Source organism: Panthera pardus, unplaced genomic scaffold, assembly GCF_024362965.1.
Source record: "Panthera pardus isolate Hobbes unplaced genomic scaffold, ASM2436296v1 HiC_scaffold_8, whole genome shotgun sequence".
Taxonomy (NCBI): Eukaryota; Metazoa; Chordata; class Mammalia; order Carnivora; family Felidae; genus Panthera; species Panthera pardus.
The window spans coordinates 98,596,831-98,620,092 of NW_026527013.1; the positions used below are offsets into that span (position 1 = coordinate 98,596,831).

Sequence of the window (23,262 nt, forward strand, 5' to 3'; positions counted from 1 at the left end):
ACTACTAGCCTGGGGTGCCTGGCTGGCTCAGTTGGTTGAATGTCTGACTTCAGCTCTGGTCATGATCACACAGTTCGTGAGTTCGAGCCTCGCATTAGGCTCTGTGCTGACAGTGCGGAGCCTGCTTTGGATCCTCTGTGTCCCTCTCTCTCTGCCCCTCCCCTGCTTGCAAGCTCTTTCTCTCAAAAATAAACAAACATTAAAACACACACACACACACACACACACACACACACACACACACACACACAAACTACTAGCCAGAACATTTTAGGAGAACAATAGAAAAATGATGCCAATGGATCTCCATGGTTTCCTAAGGGATGTGTGTTTTTCAGCATAAACAAGGATCCTAGGTCTGATAGAGGGAAAGCAGTATGTCCCCGTCTTGGGGAGAGGGTAGGTAGTATGGTAGTAGACTCTGCTCCATGGACATAGAATTATGACATTTTGAAACTAGAAGAGATTTTAGAGGCTTTCTACTGACACCCCTCGTTACGCCCACAAAGTAGCAGAAACCCAGAGATGAAATATCACTTTCTGTCTGCCACACCCAGAATCCAGGGCTCTGGATTCCCAGTTCAGTGCGTTGCTGTCATGTCATGTTTTCTTCTCCTAGCTCAATCCAACAAATAATTTATTTTTAATTCTCCAATTTGTTGTGGTCATGTAGAAATAGCCCACATCTTGTACAGAAACCAGATGCCAAAGGTGGTTTGGAATAGTTTTCTGAGAAGGAAACTTTATGTGTGATACACTCGTGTGTTTAGAAACCAGAGCTGTCCCATACTTGGAGTCTTTCTGTAAGGAAAAAGAAAATGTCTTTTGATGCCTTACAATCTAGATAGGCTCTGTTTCGTACTATAAGGGTGGGAGACCAAGGTAACAGATTTGGAACAATTATTTCCCAACAAAGTAAAACATAATTGCAATTGTGTTTTAGCCTCCTGCCAGCTCACATCTCTCCCGTTCCATTACACTTTGATTGATGCCACAGTCTTATTTGTCCTTGACAGTGCACATAATGTTTTTCTCTTGGTGATCTTTGCTATTATGTATGCAGTCTTTGAGTGAAGTAGAGGTGAGAGTTGACAAGGAATGGCTATTCATTTCCAGGCAAAGCCAAAAAAGGCATTAGGTTATTATGCTTCCTTTCCTTCAAATGTCAACACTTACTATAGTTTTATAGCACCTGTTATCCTTTACTAATAACCAGTTTCCTTTTAAACTGACATTCTAACATTCAACTTGGATTTCATAGAATTACTACAAAATGTGATGTGGTATGGGAAATCCGGTTCCAAATTATGCTGTCTGCCTCGTCTTTGTCACTTCACCCATGGGGGGGGGGGGGGTGCGCACGGGGAATTGCAGGCAAACAAGGCTGATCGAAACAGGCCATCCTTTCTGTTTCTGTACCCGGCAGCTTTGCCCGATGGGGATTTGGCCCGTTACACAGCAGATGGAGCCCTAGGAGGTTGCCAGTGGCAGGTGGTAGGGAGTGTGGTACACCTGGGCTCTGTATTTTCTGGGCCTGGAATTAAAGCAACGGTCTTAGTTTCCTTGTTTCCACAGGGTTAAGCCTGTCATATCCTGACCTTGCTCCATGGGCTCCTGTGGCAGTACAGAGCCCTCACTCTCCATCTCAAAGGTTTTGATTCGAAAGGTCCGACCAGGGCCAGACTTTGCGATTCATTGGATGACACCATCCTTAAAACCTGTCTTGTTCCTCGGCAACCCGTTTCCCCCTGCAAAAGATCTTTCCTTAATTGGGTCAGAGTAATTGTAGACTGTGATGAGTTGGTTTGTCTGAGCAGACTTTGCCGTAAGACAGAAACGGGAAAATTCAGTGATTTTGCCCCAAGGCTTTTGAGGTGATGTGGCTGGGAAACCTGGCTCTGCCCTTCACAGAATGGCCTTGAGTGAGTATGAGACCCTTCTGACCTTGTTCTCCCTTGTGTAAAATGGGGAAAATATTGGTGCATACCTCACAGAGTTCTGTGAGGATGTAAGGAGAACATAAGGCACAGAGGAACTGGTCAGTAAGAAGCAGTGGTTATTCTGCTCTTGAGATTGGCAACCAGAATAGGAGAATGCAACCCCATACGGTTGGCTACATACATTTATCAGGATCCTGCTGATGAGGCCGTTTTCCAAAAATACTGTTATTGGACGGATCTTATAATTCAAGTCTTCCAGTTTCCTGGAATTATAGCATTTTGTAGCTGCAAGAAACCTGGAATTTTCAAATGAGGATACTGGGCCCCAGAAGTCAAAGCCTTAAGGGTAGCCGCCCTTATCTCCAGTCTCAGGAAGGATCCCCTCTTCCAGCCCGTGGCCCTAAACAGAAACCTGGGGTCATTCTTTTACTACCCCTTCTCTAACTTATAGTGGTCATCAGATCCTGGGTGGACAAGACAGCACTTTCTTTTCACCCCATCTTCTTTCTCCTTAAATCCACATTCTGGCCAGTCTCAGCTACTTACATATCCCGTATGGGCCACACTCTCTCGACAGGGAGTTTGTGAATATTTACTTACTGCTTGTACCATTCTCCTACTTCTCTCTATTGTCCTTCTCCTGACTGTTAACTGTCTGTCTTTCAGTTCTCACCTCAAACGTCACTTCCTCCAGAAAACCTTCTCTTATACCTTTCTCCCACCATGACTAGTTAGTCCAGCCCCTATCCTTGACCTCATCAAACCAGTTAGCACAAAGCAGTATGTTTGCATCTTCACTCGTCTTTCTCTCCTAAGAGAGGGCAGGCTTTTGAGGACAGGGCTGGTGTTTTTCAAGTGAATGTCTAGCACAGATCCTGCCACCTAGCAGGACTTCAATAAAGGGTTAAACAAAGAATGATTGAGTGCGTGAGTGAACACAGCAACTAGTTAGCACTAGTCTGAGATGCTGGTCACAGACACCTTTTCCAAACATCTGGAATTCTTTCCTGCAAATATCCTTGGAAATTCTGATCTTGAGTCTATGGGATGCCCCAGTCAACTGTCACTGACTCCTGAGTTTTAAGATTGTCTAGTTTTTGAGGTGTTTGTAGAGTGTTAGCAATAGCCTTAACTTATAGGCTTGATTTTTAACTTTATTTAAGCTTATATTTTAAATGACACAAATTTAGAATAAAAAGGAAACAAAATGCTTCTTAATGCCAATCTGAGTGACTATTTTTTTACCAGGACTGAAAACTGGTGTGAGTTAGGACCACCTAGGTTGATTATCTCCACAGAATCCAGAAAGCTATACATGTATAAAATTACCACTCTGTGCTTCTTTGGATGTCAACTGTTTTCTTGGTTGTGGTATTATGGATGAAATCTGATTTCAAAATAAATATAGTGGCCACCATTTCAGATTCAGTCCCAACTTCATGAAAAATTGGCTTTAATGCAATGAGGTGTCCTTAATGGGGCCACCCTGAAGTTTCGTCCTGTCCTTGACCTTCTGCTGGATTGCTGTAAGGTAGGACGGACAGAGGTTTCCTGGCCTGTCCTCACTTGTTCCTCTAATAACTATGGAGCTGTCTTTGAAAAAGTGACTGACAGTTCTCAGCTGACAAATTTGCTTTCTTTGATTTTCCTCCCTGGGTCTCAGCTGTGATTACTCTTTGCAAACAGAAATATCGTTTTCTGGGAAAGACACCTAGCACATTTTTTAATTGCTAGCACTGCGAAATCACTCCTATTGAGTCATTAAAATATATTAGGATTCTACAGTAATTACATGGAGAAAATCAAAAGTTTCGTGACTAGAGCACTTGGTATAACTAACTGCCTTGGATGTAGTATCACTCTGTTTAGTTTAAGGTACTAATTGGTAACAGATAGGAATTGCCTTTATTTCTAATAAGCCCCAGTTACCTAAGTTTGCATTTTCCTTGTCACCTTTGAGTGCCGATAGCTTTCTTAAACTTTTGTTACATCTAGATGGACATTTGTCCTTACTAATATATGTCACTATATTGCCTTCTTCCTTAAGAATTAAAGAAGGTGGAAGGCAGAGAATGAGTTGTAGAGGCACCTGTATGAAAAGGAATGAAATTTTGGAGGAGGAGTTCAGGTGTGCTGTTTTTGCACAGTGTATGGTTATGCATGCTGATGTGTGACATGCCCTCTAGTGTGTTTCTTAAATGTTTAATGCTTAAAGAATAAATTTAAAAAAAATCTGTGCCTTTCTGCATAGGACATACATGACAGAAAGTTTTAGATAATATACTCTAAGTTATTGGAAAGGAAAGGATTAGGCAGATCTTCTTCGGTTCACTCTATTTAAGCTCCATTAGAACCTCCTTGTCTCATTACCATTGACACTCTGTTGTCCTTCACTATGTTTTTGTTAAAAGAATGAGGAAAGGTTAATGACTCTTTTTGTTGCTAGGATATAGCAATGACTCTGTTATGAACACTGGGTCACTGAAAGTTTAGAGGACTCCTAACAGTGCTGTTGTAAAGACGCTTGCTGAACAGAGTGCAGTTGGCGGAAGGATGTAGAATTCTGAGATTCTATAGTTATAGAATAACAATTACCAAAGGGAGATAATTGTTCATTTATTCAATACGTTAAAAAAAATTTTAATGTTAAATTTTGAGAGAGAGAGACAGACAGAACACGAGTGGGGTAGGGGCAGCGAGGGAGACACAGAATCCGAAGCAGGCTCCAGGCTCTGAGCTGTCAGCACAGAGCCTGACATGAGGCTCAAACTCTTGAACTGAGAGCTAATGACCGGAGCTCAAGTTAGACACTTAACCTCTCAGCTTTACTGTGAGGATATAGTGGTGAACGAAATAAACACATATCTGCTCTCAGTAAAGCTGAAAGTCCAGTGATGGCTAAACTCTCCACTGTAAAATCATATTGTTTCATACTGGCTTCCTAAGATGGATTTTGCTTATCTTAGTTTTTCCATTTGTATTTCAGTAACTTCTATGGTAATTCCCTTTTGTTTGATTTCCTCCTTCCTTTTTTTAACTTTCTGATATGTGAATGTTGATATAGATCCTCACTCTGCAAGGCCCTCCTTCCTATTTTAGTTCTATCTTTGCCTCTGTTGTGCGCATACACTTTGGAACTTTCTTCAATAAGTTTAAATTAAAATTGGAAAAGAATGTGAACTTTGCTGTCTTCACGGATAGAGATTAAACTGTCATTTCAGAATTTTGGGCTAGGTGAGAGTGCCAGAAAGCCTCTAGTGCTCTCATTAGCCTTCATCAACCCCCACAATGACAGTTTTTCCTCAAATGACAGATAGACTTCAAATATGAGAGCATTTTAAGCCTGAGATGAATAATAACAAAAGTGTCGAGCCCAGCATTATGTGCAGAGATGCATTTTGCTTATAATCATTGTGTAGGTTGTCATCTGGAAGTAAAAGTTGCATGGACTTTTTCTGCTTCAGATGCCAAGATGTAAATTATGCTTTGGTGCTTTGAAATGTACCTGGCTACCCTTGAAGCAGATAATATACCTGTTAGGGTACCCAACTTGCCCCTCGGGAGGAGGGTGTGTTTGGTAACTGGATAATTGGCTTTGACAACCTTAAGATAGCTTCACTTTTGTAAACTCTCAAAGCTTTATCATGAAGCAGGATGTTACCATGTTTCAGATGTGGGATAAATGCCTTAAGTAAGTAATTAACTGTGTTAGGAAATAGAAAAGACCTGAATGTTTAATTAGCCCAGAATCCCACCGATGACCTTCTTTAACCTGTATTTTGTTGTTCCTATCCTATAGAAAACACGAACCAGACATAGGATCTGTCTATATGAAGCCCTGTGTTTGTTTGACAGAATTTGGGAAACTTCTTCTAAATGATTTTTTTTATTCTATATTTTTCTACAAGATAATTTTCTCCCTTGAGTTAATATATTTAATGGAAGCCTGTGAAAATCAGAATTAAGTTACAACACTTAGATATCAATATTGCTCACATGCCTCAATAAATATTGTAGCATGGTTTATTTTAAACCATGGTAAACTTAGATTGCTGATACAGAGTGTATTTTACAGTTACAGATTTCAGAACTAGTTTTATTTTTTAGTTAGATCCCAGTAATTCTTTGTTTTTGTAATTCCAACATGGGGCGTGAATATTATAAACACGCACTCATCAAGAATTGATAGATAGTATGTCTTCCCAGAAGGGACAATGGGGTTGAAAAAGGCAAACAGAATTAAAAAAAAGAATAATCCATATTATCCCAGCCAGAAATACTTAACTCTGATGGTTTCTTTCAAAACTGAGTGAGAGAAACTTTCATACCATGCGATAAAAGCAGGGGAAAAAAAACCTTCAAACAAAAGAGAAAGCACCGGGTTAGTAATTATTAAGTGGAGCAGTTGCAGTGTTTTTTCATCCTTTATACACATGATTATATCTATTTATGGCTTTTGCTTGGTCTTCACTGCCACGCATTTACCACTTTCAGTTTAAGCCAGGAAAAGCATATACTTAGTTCTGTTATTAACTTTTCTTACTGGCATCTACTCTTTTTAGGCTGATATGCAGCAAAAGAAAGAACCTGTTCAGGACGACTCTGATCTGGATCGCAAACGCAGAGAGACAGAGGCTCTTTTGCAAAGCATTGGTATATCACCGGAGCCCCCTCTAGGTACCTGAACGGTGTTACTGTTTTCTTAAATTTGACTTGCATGGGATTTACCATGTCCAGCGTTTACTGTTCTTTTATGTTTCTTTTATTTTTATTTTTGAAGAAATTCTGTGGCTTATGGTTCAGCTGTATTTATTTTTGGAATTGAGGGGGCTGGAAGGAGATGGAAAGACAGATTGTTGCTTATTGACTGATTATATGGTCAACCTTCTCTACTGTGTACTAGTAGATTATTTTATACTTGTTAAACGAGTTGCCACATGGTAAACACAAGAAATCTTGGAATTTTTTTCTTAAATTGTTCTTCATTTCCATCACTGAATCCCAGCCTCTCTCTGCCAACCTAAATACTGTGAATCTGGTTATGAATTTCATAACCACTACAGGCATAGAATTATTCCATGATGAAAATAGAAAGCTCAGTGGGAAATGTGAAGGAAAACTTAAAATAGTGACAAATTAACAGCTACTTAACAAGTTTAAATTTATTCAAGTCTATTGTAGATCTTGGTTTCACTGCTAATTGGCATTTTTATTGCAACACCCCTCCTCCAACTCATTCATTTGTAGTTAATTGTCCACAATCTCATTTTGTGACTAGGGTTTGGATATTGAATTATTTGGTTTATGTGTGTTGAAGGTAAACTTCTACATGATGTGTTTATTCTGTCACTTCATTGTGTACCTCTCATGTGATCATTTATTTTATTTCTCTTTATCCATTTGCTTTCCATACATTTCAGGATAATCCTGGGGTGTCTGTGAAACTACATGATAGACAATATAGTAAAAAAAAAAAAAGACTTTAAAAATAATGCATATAAATAGATACAATATCAAGTCTTCATTTCAAAATAGTTTTTGTTTTTTTAAATCCCACCATTGGCTTTTATATTAAAATAAATTTTTATTTATTTCCATAGTTACTTAAACTAAGAATAAAAATTGTCCCATGTACAACAAAATGACAAGTATTTTATTAATATAAGTAAGAAAAAGCAATATGTAATAAGTTAATGAATTATTAAGTGTTACTGGATATAATTTAACATATATACACACAATTAAAACACCATAAAAAAGTATTTTATACTGACCCTCAGTTTGCATTAGGTAAAATCATATGTCTAACAATTATAGAAGGAGCCCCTACAAGATGTTGGTTACTTCGTTTAACTCCTTTATGGTATGGAAGATGTAACCTTTGGGATATTTGGCTGATGGACCTTCTTTGAGGAGCTGACAAACTTCTTAATACTTAGTTGACTTGTGACATAATGTAGACACTTTGCAGTAATCCATTATGTTTTTGCCTCAAAATAGCCTTTGAGATTCTGTTGCAGTGTGAACACTGGTTAAGCCCCATAGTCGTATGTCCTATTTTCCTCTATTCTAAATAAAGCCAGCGATTAAACTTTAAGAACAAAACAGTTAAATATCTCTAAACCATGACCACTATGGCCAAATTCTGAGCTATCCCTGCATTCCTGCCAGGGGACTTGGTGAGAGTGGCGCCCATTTTCAGTTTTCATCCATCTCTCCAACTTACCCTCTGACTTACTACGGAGGGTAATCAGTGAATTAATTATGGGAGCTCACGAAATTCCCAGTTTCATGACAGATCTGCCGTTGTGTTATAGGATTTGGACAAAATAGTTAAACCCTTTACTCTATTAAATAAATAAAAGGAAATTGCACATGATTGAAACCAAATGGGAATCTACACTTATGTATTGAAGTTTCTTTCTGCCCATATGGCTTCTTTGGCATGTGTGATATTGAGAACCCCCTGAATTTGTCTGGCCTGGAGCCATCTTGGCTATTTGGTGCAGCTTCTATCTGAAGGACGTTTGGCTTGTACCTGAAGGACAGAAAAAATATATATATACATTTACATTTCCTGTACCTTTTTTCTTTTCTTATCCTTGTGTCAGATTTTCAGCTTGCACTGACCTCAATCTTCGAACTTATTTCTCCGGTCTTTAGAATGGCTGTTTACTTTTGTGCCCATGGCAGTGCCTTCTAGCGCTGCCGCAGGCGAAGGGAAGCAAGTTCCGAACACAGTAAACAATACAATGGGATGAAACTATTCATTAAATGTAAAAATAAAGCCGCCTGGCATTTTCCTTTGTTTTGAAAAAGATTTTTAAATTACCAGGTTCAACATTTACCCTTTCTCTATCTGTCATTTAGTCTCACATAGTAAATGCAGTTTATATTCCACAGAGAATTGATTTCCCTCCAATGTAGACATACAACAGACTTTCCTCTCTCTCTTTGACGATTTAAAATTATTCAGAATTACTTATTCCATAATGTTTCAAAGTTTTATAGACACCCACTTTTTTAATAGGTCACATCTATACTAACAAAATAAAGTGGAGAATTGAAATTATCTGGATAGGTCACCCTAGAGAGATATTTGAGTTGAAATATCTGGATAGCTATTTTGATTCTCCATTTCACTTTGTTAAGGTGGACATGGCCTTAGAATCCCTAAGTTAATTCTGTCTAAATTCATTTCAAATTTTAATTTCCAAAATATGAAAAATTCACTTGACTTTCTTCCTTTTCTTTCCTTTTTTTTTTTTTTTTTCCTTATCCCATCTTAATCTCTCCTGGCCATACAACCACTTTAATTTGGGCCCATTTGTTTTGATTTGTCTGACACTGCTCTTCTCCAGTGCAGTCGCTGCATTTTTTAACATGGGATACCTGTTATTTTCATTATTTAGTCCCAACCCCTATGTCTCCCTCTTCGAAATCAGTGAGCACTCCCAGTGAAGCTGGAAGCCAAGACTCAGGAGACCTGGGACCATTAACAAGGTAAGAACTGTCCCTCTAACAAAGGCCAGGGGGGATGTCAATATTATAAGAAAACAGAGGCCAAAAAACACCATGCCACTCTGTTGTGTGCTATTAAATGTCCATGCATCTGCATGTATACTCAGTCAGTTTATATTTAGATTTATGGTGGCTTGCTGTTTTAGTGGCATAGAAATGATTTTGAGTACTAGAAATGATAAACTTCTACCTTATTTTTCCTTGATTGGGCTAATTTAGCACCATGTGTCTTGTTTGACAAACACAACCACATCCATTAGCTTAGGCCTAAAAGAAAGAGAAGGATCAAAGGCAAGTGGAATATATATCCAGCTTCTTATTATTCTACTCTGGTTTGGTTTCCATGGGAATTTTTGTTAATAGAACACTAACATGTTCTAACCCTTAATTTAATTTTTTAAGCGTGGTGCTTATTGACTTAATAGTATTGACTAATTTGATAACTCAGTCCCCAAAGTGTTTTTATTATTATTACTAATTATTATGATCATCAGAGTTGACTGCTCTGTCTTCTGAGTCAATTGCCAGATTTTTATTACACTATATATACTCAGAAGATTAGGTAACTTCTGAAAGTGAATATATAGACATTTTCTAATTTGACCACTGAAGGGGTATCCAGAAGGCAAAGATGCGAAGAGAGAAAAGAGAAGTCTCATTAACATGCATGGAGTCATGGTAACTTTCTTAAGCCAGTTGCCTTTGCTAGGACTCCCGTATGCAGGTGCCACAGGCAGGTGATGTTAATGAGCTGGGCGTGGGGGCCTGCGGCAACTGGCTGGGAAGCACCATGGCTAGGCCAGATGGTCTCCTCACAGCTCAGGCTGGTTGAGCTCATGTGGAAATACGGACCCGATTTTTCCACATCTTTCCATTTTTCATTAGAAGCCAAAAATTAAGGGCTTCATGCAAAAATCTCCTTAATGTTAAACGTTAATGACTTTGTTAAAAGTAGTTGTGGGGCGGCTTTTGTCTCTGGGCTGGCAATTTGTGACCTCTGTCTTTGACTCGTAATTAAGATGAAAAAAAAGTAAAAATAAAATAAAATAAAATAAATAAAATAAAATAAAATAAAATAAAATGCTTTACTAAAACTTCAAATAAAAAAAAAAATCATCCACCACACTAGTGTTCTAACAAATCAGCCTTTGCCTTGTCCATGTATCTTTCTATCCTTGTCTACCTGTGTATATTTCTTGTTACCATGTGTGTTACTGCGTGACAGGTAGACAATTTTGCATTTTTCTTTTTCCATTTAACACATTATCATAAGCATTTTCTTTTGAAAGGACATTATTTCGAGGCCGAGGCAATTTTGGTAGAGAAAAATATGGAAATCAGAATAGTCTAGTATTAGCCTGAGCTGTAGCGTTTTTGCATTTTGTGTGTGTATGTTTCCTTTTTTCTTTCTGAAACCAATATGTAAGTAAGACTGGAATTGTCTCGCCCATATCTGCCTGTTGGTGTGTTTCAGAATTGAGTATTTGTTTTATACAGGGAATTTTGAAACCAGTGGACACTACTTTCAGTTTGAGAAAAATGGAAGTAGAGATTCTGTGGGTACCAGGCTGGTTTATTTTAGCAAATCGCCTTTGTGATTTGGGGGCAGCACACGTCTTCTCTCATCTTTTGCTTTGAACACTTCAAAAGGTCTTTGAGAGGAGGGAAAAAAGTAACAATAACACAGTTCTGTAAGATCTAACATTTGTTCAAGAGCTGGCACAATATAATTACATTCCTTAGGGGGTCCATTGGCCTATCATTAAGTTAATATATTTGCCTGTTTCTATACAATGATGGTGTTGTGTCATTAATGCTCAGCTTCAAGGGGTGCATTTGGCAGCATTAAATTCTATTACTGACTTCACAGTTGATGAACCCTTTTGAAAACTCTGTAGAGAAAGCTGACCTATGCTGTTACTGCTTTGGGGACAGCAGCAAATATTTCTTCTCAGAGAACATCACTCTTCATTTTCCCCCCACTTATATGATGTTTTTGTAACTTAATGAATCACTTTGGAAGAGGTACTGTCTACTCCCACCCTGAGTAAATTCCAACTAGCTTCCATTCTTGATAGGACCGTTCTGGCAAGGGTGGGCAACTAGAAGTCAATGAGCAGATTCCTTCCTGGATGCAGGTTTCATAGGAATGCAAGAAAATTGACACTGAGGAAATGATGATTTTCAGAAAAACTGAGCACAAGATTTGCTTGAGGAATAGGAATATTAGGAATATCTTAGGATATCTTGCCCTTATTTTGGACTAAGGAAAATCCCATGCAAGTTTATGTCTTTGCTTCTATAAATAGATATGAATTAATTTCAAGAGAACCTTAAAACTTCAGTTTTTAAAATTCCACTTGGAATATCTTTTTCTATAGAAGAAACCTCTTTGAAAACAATTACTATTAACTTTAACACGTCATAAAACATGACTGGGAAAAAGACTTGGTAAATCCTGAGGATATAGCTCTATAGTCACAAATTTGCTGATGTGTGTGGAATTTGGGCTCTTTGAAAAGTGGAAAATCTTTCAGAAAATAACTCAGAAATAAAATTAACACATCTGGTCCTACCTAACGGTGCACATACATTCTCTGATCCATCTGTCAGAATCTAAAACCAAAACTGAAATTTTCTTTACAGAGCCTAAACTGGCAAACATTTCTTATGTAACCTCTGTGAGTGGTTAATTTGCAAAGTGGCACATTTAATATACCTTACGGAAAAGTTTAAAGTAGGGCTTTAAAAAAGTCAAGTATAACAAAAATTACTTTTATTGATTTTTAAGAGCAGTTGAGTAAAGGTTTTAAAACCAGTGAATAGAAAGTAGAAATATGTAATCATTTTTCAATTATACTAGTGTGATTTAATTTTAACTTAAAGGGTCACAATTTGTTTTGCAGTTTCTGCTTCTGTTGGCATTGCCTGCTTCTCATTTGCAATTTACATTTGTGGCATTTTTCTTTCTCTTAATTTTGGTGGAAGCAATCATTGCTCAGTTAATCATACTGGGCAAAGAACAAGCTCTTAGATATTAAAAAACCTATTTTATTAGTAAAACATTTGGAAGACTAGTTTTACTTAGATTTAAAAATCCTGCATATACTATATGCAACTGAAATCCAACACAGTATTAAGAAGGTACTATGCTATGATTAATTAGGATTGGTTAAAAATTTCAAGGATATTTTAGTGTAGAAAATGTGTTACCATAATTCAGCATATCAAAAGATCACAGAAGGAAGAGTGATCATTTAGTAGTATTTAGTTAAATGGTACTTGAGAAATTTAAACACCTATACCCATATTTTAAAACTTTTTGTAAATGAATAATAAAAATATTTTTTCGCAAAATGTTAAGTATTAATCTCAAAACAACAGCCTATATCTTTTATACACAAGAGTGATGCATCTAGTACTTTATAGCCCTGAAAGAAGAATGACTTATATTTAGTTGAATAATACATGTCTCCCTTCCTCAGGAATGGCAAGTTCCTTGAGGTCAGGGAGTGAGTGATATTTGATAAATGTTGGTTGAATGAGTCAACTATTTTCCTAATTTTTACAGATGAGGACACTGAGGCATAGACAGAATAAATGTCTCAAGTTCACACAGAACATAGCTACAGTGCTAGGTTTTAACTTAGATTGTCAGAAATGTTCACAATCTATACCACTACCCTACATGATCTCTGACAACAGTTGATATAGGTGATATATCCCTATATCACCTATAGGGTGATAGGTGACTTAACCCAAAAGGTTATTATTAGTATTAAATAACTTAGTATCTGTAAAGCACTTAGAAAGGAGTCTGTTATATGTGAGTTTTAGCTATTGTGGTTTGTTTTTTTTTTTTTTCACCTGTTTCCAGTGGGAAGAGATCTCTTTAGATTCTCTCATAAAATTTGTTGGTGTCATTTTCAAGTTTGATGATGCTGTATCTTCATCTAAGTAATCATGTAAAAAAGTTGAATGTGACAAGGCCAAGGATGGATTGTGGTCCATGTCCCTGGACACCACTTTCTGGGTTGTCCAACTCTTAATCCCTAACTTTCATAGATTCAACCAGAAATGAATCTAAGTGGTAATCATTCACCCACCTTTATTCTTCTCATTCACATGGATGGATCACAGGGGACTTTGCACCAGGGTCCTTCTCTTGGTTAGCCAAGATTCCTTTGGCTTCTCAGGGCTAAACCTAAATTGGAGGCTGTACTAGCCTGCCTAAACCCAGGCAGGTGTATTGATCTCATAAAGTTCGTCTGACTACCAGGGTGTAAGCAATACCATGTCCCAAACCTGATTCAAGGAAGAAAACTTTCAAAATGATTTGAAAAATAAAGTATGTGTTAATACGTTAATATTATACAATTTATTATAATAATAACACCTATCCCATAGCATCGTTAGCAAAATAGTCAGAAGGAGAGGTTACTGATGTTTGCCTTTGGTGAGAAGTGGCATGGGGTGATGGTAGTAAAAGAATTAATTTCTGTCTTCTTTTTCAACTGTATATGGTCTTAACACCATCATTAGTTCTATTTTCCAAGTGATTAGGACATTTGAGTTCCCTCACATTTTATTTTTAATATCCTCTTAGTATTATGGAAAAAACATCCGTGCATTTTGTGTAATTAGAAGATATGGACAACCAAAAATTAGAGAAAATTCATATTCCTACCACTGGAAATTATATTCTTAGTGTATATTCTTAACACCTTAGTGTATGTTCTTTCACAAAATATATATGTCTGAAACATATATATATATGTCCAAAACATATATGTCCAAAATATATATATGTCCAAAACATATATATGTTAAATGATATCATTATACAAGCTGTTGAATTTGCTTTTCTAATTGAGTGTCTCTCTTTTTCCATTTCAATACATTTTCATCTTATCTAATATCTACACTTTTTTTCAGATTTCCCCAATTGCCCCAACATAATCCTATTGTATTTAAAATCGATCCCTGTCCTCCCAGCTCTCAGCATCTATTAACCAGAACTCTTATATCCATAGATTTTCTCTAGGGAGGTAAGGTCCCTCCCAAGGGGTCCTAAATGCAGCAGCAGAAGAAATGTCTTCTGAAGCACTGAACAGGAGAACAAAGGTATAAAGGGGAATGGATTAGAGGTCACTCAGACTTTCAGCTTTTTGTGCACTCCAGATTAGAATTTGGGACAAAGGAGCAGTTGTCTGCACACCCTATGCTGTTTGATTTAAACACTAGGCTTCTATGTAGTAAATATTAAGTTTCATGTTGACAGAATCCTTCAGTAAAATTTAGATATTTGATAAACTCTGTCTTTCCCTGATCTACTGCCCAATGAACTCTCAAATAAGGAAAGTAGAATAATTTGTTTGTGGTCAAGTTGTGCAGGCTGCACCTACTTATCACTTTCTTCTCTCAGTGATTTCAGGAGAGGAAAATGTGCTAAGAGGCAACATGGGGTTAATGCCCAACAGAAAATCTTAGGACTTTCGTTTTTATACACAATTGAATTTCATAGGATTCTCTAGCACTAGATAAGCCTCAAAGGACTTTTGATCCTTTTTTGGTGAAACCATCATCCTTTTCTAAGGGGCTCTGATGAATCAGAGGCTAAAGGGAAGATATTAAGGTTTTGGTAAAGGTGAAAAAGTACAATAAAATAATGTAATTATTTAATAAGCCTTGGAGGAAATTTAATAAGCCTATTAACATTTTGTATATACAGAATTTTTTAAATTACCATTATGTAAGGAAAAGTTGATAGAATGCCACCAGTTAGTTGCACTTCAGGGAGACCAATGTCACTGATTCAAGGCTGGTTAGAATTCAGTCTCTTTGGACATTAAAATAAAAGGCACACCTTATGATTTTCTTTTTATGTAGCATGTGAATGGATGAAACATTTGTGATATCTTACTATTTTGTCTTCAGGAGAATGTACTATAAAAGCATACACATTATGGTCCCAGTAACACAGCAAGCAAGGGGTTGCTGAGCTTTCTTGTAGAAAAACTGCTTGCTTGACAGCAGAGCCTCCATGAAAGATGTGGAAAGACATGTCCTAGCTCTGTGATGAGAAGTCTTAAGTTTCTTCTTGAAACCAGCTCAGATGGGCTTCCTGCATGGCTTTGGTGTGGCCTGTAGCAGAGCTCAGTGTTCGGTAGCCAACAGAGGAAAGATTCTCACACAGTAAACTGAGAAAAATACTTTTTAAAAGACCCAATATAAGTATGTATCTCACTGTCTCAGTCTTCTTTCTGATATCAGAAGATCTTTATCATCATCATTGCCAATCCCACATAAGGAAATAGTTGGAGTTGGAAAGTAAAACGTGAACACATTATTTAAATGCCATCCTTAATTAATTGACATCATGTTAAGGACAGTGACAGATTGAGTGATATTCCAGGTTTTTAAACGTTCTTATTATTCAGTGCATTACCTTTGGAAATGGCACTTAGAAAAATAGGTGTTTGGGGGTGACACTGACTGGAGGCTTTCTATTTGGCATTATGCTTACACTGGCCCAAACTTTTATCTGATTAGTGACTAGTGATTTGTTTGACAGAGAAGACATGTGGATCAGGAGTTCAGAGACTCTGGGATTCAGGGGAGTTCGGTATCCTGCCCTTGAGCTGTCGCTCCACCTTAGAAAAGGAAGAATGTGTGTGAGAAGTTGAGGTCCAGTGCAGTGGCTTCAGGGACTAAATAAAGTTTGCTGAGTTCATTTGGCAGAGAAGATAGCTGGCCACCTTTGTATTCTCAGCACAGCTCTCAGCTTGGGAAACATCAACGGTGTTAGGCCAGACATGCCCTGTTTTATTCTTTCCTTTTCTGGTAAAGAAAGTAAAAACTATTTCTTTGGGAATCAACTTGCCCTCACTCCTCCCACCCATTGACAGAAAAGGCAAGAACAGATCTACTCATTCACTAAATAGTTAAGAATTTATTGTGTGAAAGATACACAGTAAATGTTGGACCTGCAAGGAAGATAAAGAGAAGGAATTTTCTCACTTGTAAGGAGGCTGTTTCCAGTAAATTGACAGGTTTAATTTGAAGCCATCTAAGAATATATTGCTATGTAATTACAGCTCTCAAATATTTGTACTCATAGAGATGAGCAGTGATGTCATAAACCATTATTCCTAAATTATCTATAATTAATTTGTAGTATATTCATTTGGGACAAGTGATTTTGCTTCATTACTACCCTACATAGAGTCTTGACACATACTAGGTACTTGGTAAATATTTACTGACTTGTGTGTATGTGTGTGTGTGTGTGTGTGTCTATGTGTACATACTTATGCACAGGCTCAGCTTGCAAAATATTGGGTAGGATGGGTGCAGGACAAGAAGAGTGATGAAGACAGAGGTAACAGCAGGATAGCTCAATGTCGCTGGACAAGTTGCTTGAAGGTGGACTTTGCTGAAGGAGAACTACTGGCAGTGGTTATAGGATTGAGGTATAAGGCGGGGACTTTGTCACAGAAGCAAGGCAGAAATCCAGCCACTGGAGTCAGGGCAAAAAGTCAGAGTGGGGACTATCAGTGTGTTTGGCTTGATGCTGATACCTTTGGGCTTTTTAACAGTGCTCATTATTTCCTGTAAGTCATCCTCAGATGTGGTCTTCAATCCAGGTTTTGGTCTGTAGATTATCAAAGAGAACTGCAAAATAAGAAGCCCAAGTGTTTCTCTATTTCTGTCCCAGAGAGACAAGTTATTTTTGAATGAGGTTATGAGGTTATTGAGGACAAATATATTTAGAGAGCATGGCATTTGAGCTGAGCCTTACAGAATGCATATGCTTTGGACAAGTCGAGTTGGGAGAAAGGGCATTCCAGATGGTGGAAATGCGTACACAAAGGAAAAGGGCTGGGGAGTATGGGAAGTAGAATGCATGTTAAGGAGCTGAGTCTGGAAAAAAAGGATGACCTTTGTGATAGTTGCAGTCCCTGCCTCCCATTCCTGGTGGCTGTTTATTGAATTCACTTGGGAAGTTGTTACAAATACAGGTACCTGAACCGCAGGTCTAGGTGAGGCCTGGGACACTGTAATTTTATAAAGCCTTCAACTCTGAGGATTGGTGGGGAAGTATTGGTCTGATATAAAGCCTTGAAGGCCTAAACAAGGGTTGTGGAGTGGAAAAGGAAACAAAAGACAGATGAGACGCAAAGGGTGAAATGGCTCTGGTGTGCATTTGAGTATCTCCAAAAGGCATGTGAAAAAGTGGACTTGGAGCTCAACAGTGATGAGGACTTTGTGGTTATTTTTTGCAGAAGGTCAATAGACATGGATGGGATGACCTAGGGTTAGTGTACAGAGGTGAGGGAAGGAGTACCCCTGAATGGGGAATGCTTGGCTTTGTAGGGATGCCAAAATTGGCCATGGGATTTGATGATTTGGAGGTTGTCATCATCATCACCATCACCACCATGCCATCACCATCAGCATCATTTTTGTTTTTATTATTGCTTATCATGTTTTGTTTCCATAGGTTGAGTTTCTGGAAGTAAAACAAGTCCAGAATAATTCTGTGTTAATTGTTATTGCTACACACTGGCATGCTGCTATTCAAAAGAACTCAACTGATTTTAAATGCCACCAGAAGTGTATGCAAGTTGAGTGTTAGCATGACAAATGACAGAATTCTTAACTACTGGCTTCCAAATATTTATCAGTCATTAGTTTCTTACAACCAAAGAAAAGGCCAAAGCAAAGACACTCTTTAGGGAAGAATTTCAAGGCTTTCTACTCAGAGGTTTAATAAAGATGGGAAGAAGAATGGAAACCAGCAACTTGCTGTTGGTAAAAGCTGAACAGGGAGAAGTTACACACTCATCAGAGAGCAAGGTATATGCAATACAGACTTCATGTGTTCCACTCCTAAATTATACTTTGAACAAATGGCCAGGGATGATTGTTGTTTTGTTTTGTTTTTGAACTTTTACTTCTATCTAATAAACCGAAACTGGGCAAATAAAATTGGACCAATGGAGGGAGAATTTTATAAGAAGTTACTGATGAATTGGTAGAAAGTTTAAAATATAAAGTTCTGTTAGTCTCTGAATAGGTCACTGCTAATGAAGAATTTTGACATTTTGTCTATTTTTTTTTTAAAAATGTATTGAAAAACACCTTGTCTCCCAAATTGTAAACTAAATGTTACATGGTAGGCTTTTTGAGATGAGATGCCAGAGGCTACATTGTCTGGCACGTATAGGGTCGAGTAAGTGAATGATTACTTTCCATGAGGTGGGAAGCTTCTGTACGTAGTAGTTTGAAACAAAGTTGGGAAAGGTCTCAAACTGCCAATCTAACTGTGGGACCATAGAACCATGACAGTGCCCCCTTAGTCCAGAGTAGGCAGAGAATTATTGGGTTATTCTGAATCTGTGCAAACATCAGGTTCTCCATGAAAGATCAGAAATCTTCTCTTAGATCCTCAGAGAGTTAATCTAAGAAATAACCTAAACCTAATGAATGCAGACAAATGCAGCTCTTAAAAATGAACAAACAAATAATGCCAGGATGGTTTTCCATATAGGAACAGAAGACAAAATCTAACAGACATAGTTAAAGAAAGATTTCATCAATCAGAAAGGGTTTACTTGGGAATCCCATAACTGGGGGAAAAGGGAGACTCTGAGAGCACTGAGTGGGAGTATGTCTTGTTTTGTGGAAAGAGGCAGACATGATGTGGGGCAGGGGGTGGGGGTGTGGGTAGGGCAGGGAAAAGCTGTAGTAGTAAAACATTCAGCTTCACTTTCTCTAATCCCAAACACACTACTGGTCATCTGGCTTCTCAGGATGCTGGCCTTCAAGGAGAGAAGACTTCATCCAGTGTGTGTAACTGCTCTGCCTGGCAGTTATTGTTCTCATGATAAATTGGTAAATTGACACCTAAAATATAACAGGCTCTTAATAGACCTAGTAAACCGTGTCAACTGCTTAAACCCAATAAACTAGGCACTGATGAAAATGAGTCTGTTACATCCAAATCTTAACCCTGTCCTTCCAAAACCAGGTCAAATGGAATCTCTGATCTTTTTAGAGGGAGAGTGTTCCTCTTCTCTTGCTTCCAAAGGATAATGAGTAGAGTCCAATGCCTGGTAGGCTGGCACAGAGTAAACACTCACTGAAAGGAAATGATAGCTGTCATTATTATTCATCTTTCTTGTGGCATTTATTTATTTTTTCAGCTAACATTTATTGAAACTTTAAACTGTGCCAAGCCTGGGCAAGTAATGACAACTACTTTCTTTTTTGTGTCTATGTTATCATTATATCATTAAGTACAAACATTCATACCTCTCATTCCTTCACTAAAATGTAAGATTCTGAAGTGCAAGTCCCATGCGTGTCCCACACCATATCTGTGGCTTATATGGCATGTTTTACTTTCTGCTTAGTTCTACCAAACTATTTATACATGTTTTATCTCTCTATAAGAGTTGTAGTTTTCTTGAGAATTCTTTTCATCCTCTTTCATAGTATTTTATATGTTAGGCCTTTAATAGATATTTATTGAATAAGAAAATGAATGCTCTTGTCAAAAATATCCTCTCCCTGCATGCATTGATTGGTCCATTCCAAAAATGACTGACTAGAACCAATTACTCTACTAAGCAGGGTGATTTCTATATAACAATATTTTGGGGTAGTACATGAGGTTCACAAATGTTTGTTTACTTACAATTTCACTACTTCCTCATTTAAAAAAATAAGCTACCTGGCAAGATTTCACACTACCCAAGAAGCTGTGGGGAAACCATCATTTTATTTTCAGTGATACACTAACTTGATATGAAGATGATCGGGAAGTAAGGTCTGTGTCAATTGGTTATAAAAACGGTACCAATTGGAGAAGAGAGAACTGAAAGGCAGTTTAATAATCATCCAATGATTTAAAAGATTCGGCAGAAACAAAACAGAACAAAAAGCCTTTAAATGGTCTCTAGGCCAGCATCTTCATTTTGCTGAGGACAGAGAGCTCCGTCAGGATGCACAGTACAGTCACATCCCAAACACAAATCTCCCACCCAGAGAACCAGGCGTGGCCCTCTCCAAGGTCCTGCCATCTATGGAGAAGTTCTGCAAGCTTGCACAGAAGGCATACAGCCCACGTTTCATACACATGTCTAGGCTACTCATGGAGACAGAGACAACCTTTGCCCATTTAATGTATTGGCTTTAAGTTCTTTTTCAAAGAGAGAGTGCATTCTGTGCAAGTCTGACCACCCCACAGATAATAATGGGAAAATGAGAAGAAAATAAAAGAGGCACACCTGGTAGCATCCTTGGCTTGACTCCCTATCCCACTGCTCATTACTGACGATGACTATGGTTTCTTTTACTAAATAATATATGTGTGACTGTGGGGCAGGACCGCTGTGGGTTTGTTACATAGACCAGCCCTTGTTGTTCTGACTGAGTAAAGGCAAACTCCAGACTGCTGACCTGTAGACTTTTTTGAGTGGTTCTGATGGAATCATCATTTTTACCTCTTAAGGATACAGTGAGTACAGATGAGCTGTCAGATAAGTAACAGGACAGCCAGACCACCTGGGAGCGGCTGCATTCTTCACCTGCCTGGGACAAGTGAAAAGATCAAAAAAGGTAGTCCTGTAAGGAACCTCAAGGCAAATTGAGGGCCAAGTAGCTGACCCCACCCCTTATAGGGGAATGCTTCTCACAGTCAGCCAGAGCCAGAGGCTGCTGTTCTGTCTATAGCCAAAGAAATGCCCTTAAAGATAAGCGGTTTGATTTCCAGGGATACATGATTAGCAAATATGAATCACTGTAACAGATTCTGTTACTTCCACCATTTGAAACAGGTGAAGGAATCAGTGTCCAGAACCTGAAAAGGCTGCATTTCTCAAGCAGAGAAAGAGTCCAGACCAGGGGTTCTCACCCCTGGCTGCACATTAGAATCACCTGGAGAGTTTTCAGAAATACAGATGCTTGGATCTCACCCTGCACATTCTGACTTAATTGGTCTGAGAGTGGCCTGGGCCTTAGGCCAGGTTTGAGTTAATCACAGGTTTAGAGGCTGACATATTTGAGGATCTACGATGCTTTCTGTCTGCTGACGAATGAAAGCAGTAGTCTAGCCCCGTCATTCTCTAAAGGTGGTTCCAGGGTCAGCTATAAGCATTACCTGGGAATTTGTTAGAGTACAACTTCTCAGGCCCCACCCCAGACCTACTGAATCAGAATTTCTGGGGTTGGAGATGAGCATTCTGTAGTTTTGTAAGCCCTGCATATCATTCTGATCCTTGTCAGAGTTTGAAAACCCACTGATCTAAGTCAAGACTTTGCTACTCAAAGTGTGGTCTTACAGACTGGTAACATCTATGTCCCCTGGAGCCTGTTAGAAATGTCACAGACCTACTAAATCAGAATCTGCATTTCAACAGTATTCTCAGGTATGTGTATGCACACTGAAAGTTGAGAAGCACTGGTCTAAGAAACAGTGGCTGATTAGTATTCTCACTGGATTTTAGTTGTGATGTTTCAGAACGTCCAGGTAAGAGGACAAGAGCACAGCCAGAGCTGGTAAGGAAAGCTGTGACTCTGCATCTGTTACCTTTGCAGGAGGAGCCTATAGGTAGGATATTGACTCAAAGAAATATCCGTAGTAGATATAGTGAATGTGGTAGTAATAAGAATAACTACTGTTTACCAAACAGTTACTTTGAGCTTTATAGGTATAATTGCATGTAATCCCTGTAGAAAACCAGAGGGAGATCATCCATCCACTCATGCATGCATTCAACTAATATTGTATTATGTAAGTATGTATGCCAGGCACTTTTCTAGGCATATCTCTATAATCTAGGGATATAGCCCACCCACCCAGCCACCCCCACCTATTGTAAGGCTCAAATCTAGATGAAATAGCTAACAGTAATAAATACACTGATGCATAATAAAGCCATAGGTGTTATGAAGAAAGGAAAATGGTGTAAGGGACAGGGATGAAGACTGACAAGGAAGTGCTACAAGGTAGTGAGAGAAGGAAATCCTCTCTGAGCAGGTGGCATTTGAGGGAAGACATACAGCTCTTAAGGGGAAGAATATCAAAGAGGACACAGTGAGTGGGAGACAGTGGTTAAACATGTTTGGAAGATTTCCGTAGGCCAGGTCAGCTTAAAACTAAATTGTCTCATAGGCCATGGTAAGTCTTTAGAGACCAGGAAACTGAGCAGGGTTTCTCAAACTTTAAGGCGCCTGCAAACGGCTTGGGACCTTATTAAACAGTAGTGTGCAGTCAGTGAGTCTGGGGTGAGATGTGAGTCTGCATTTCCAACAAGCTCCCAGAGATGCTGCTGCTCCTGGTCTGTGGGCCACACTTAGATTAATCAAAAGGTAATGGGGTTTGAAAAAGGTTCTTGTGTGCACTCAGTTTATAGAAGATCTATCCCCTTTTATTTTTTTTATATATTTTTTAAAATGTTTATTTATTTTGGGAGAGAGAAAGAGAAGCATGAGTGGGGGAAGGGCAGAGAGAATGGGAGAGAAAGGTTCCCAAGTAGGTTCTGCACACAGTCAGTGCAGAGCCTGACGTCCAGCTGGATCTCAGGAACCCTGAGTTCATGACCTGAGCGGAAATGTGAAAAAGAGTCAGATTCTTAACTGACTGAGACACCTGGGTTCCCCATCCCTTTTCATTTTGAAGGAGAAATAATAAGAAAAACTGAATGCCTTGGTAACTGTTGATAATTTGTGCTGTTTCTTGTGAAATATTTAAAAGATATGATATCGCTGGTATCATAGAGACAAGTGTTATTAC

The 23,262-nt window shown here is 38.4% G+C and overlaps 1 protein-coding gene across 5 annotated transcripts in view; it reads left to right on the forward strand.

The window, feature by feature from the left end:
- The window catches only part of DYNC1I1 (dynein cytoplasmic 1 intermediate chain 1), a 313,409-nt gene that overhangs the window by 32,540 nt on the left and 257,607 nt on the right, over positions 1–23,262 (forward strand). For 3 of the 5 annotated variants that reach the window (XM_053896695.1, XM_053896694.1, XM_053896697.1), the window contains exons 3-4: positions 6,503–6,617; positions 9,302–9,443. In XM_053896695.1, coding sequence (XP_053752670.1) covers positions 6,503–6,617; positions 9,302–9,443 — 257 coding nt within the window. The remainder of the gene's footprint in view (positions 1–6,502; positions 6,618–9,301; positions 9,444–23,262) is intronic. The other 2 variants (XM_053896696.1, XM_053896698.1) reach the window with 1 other exon arrangement.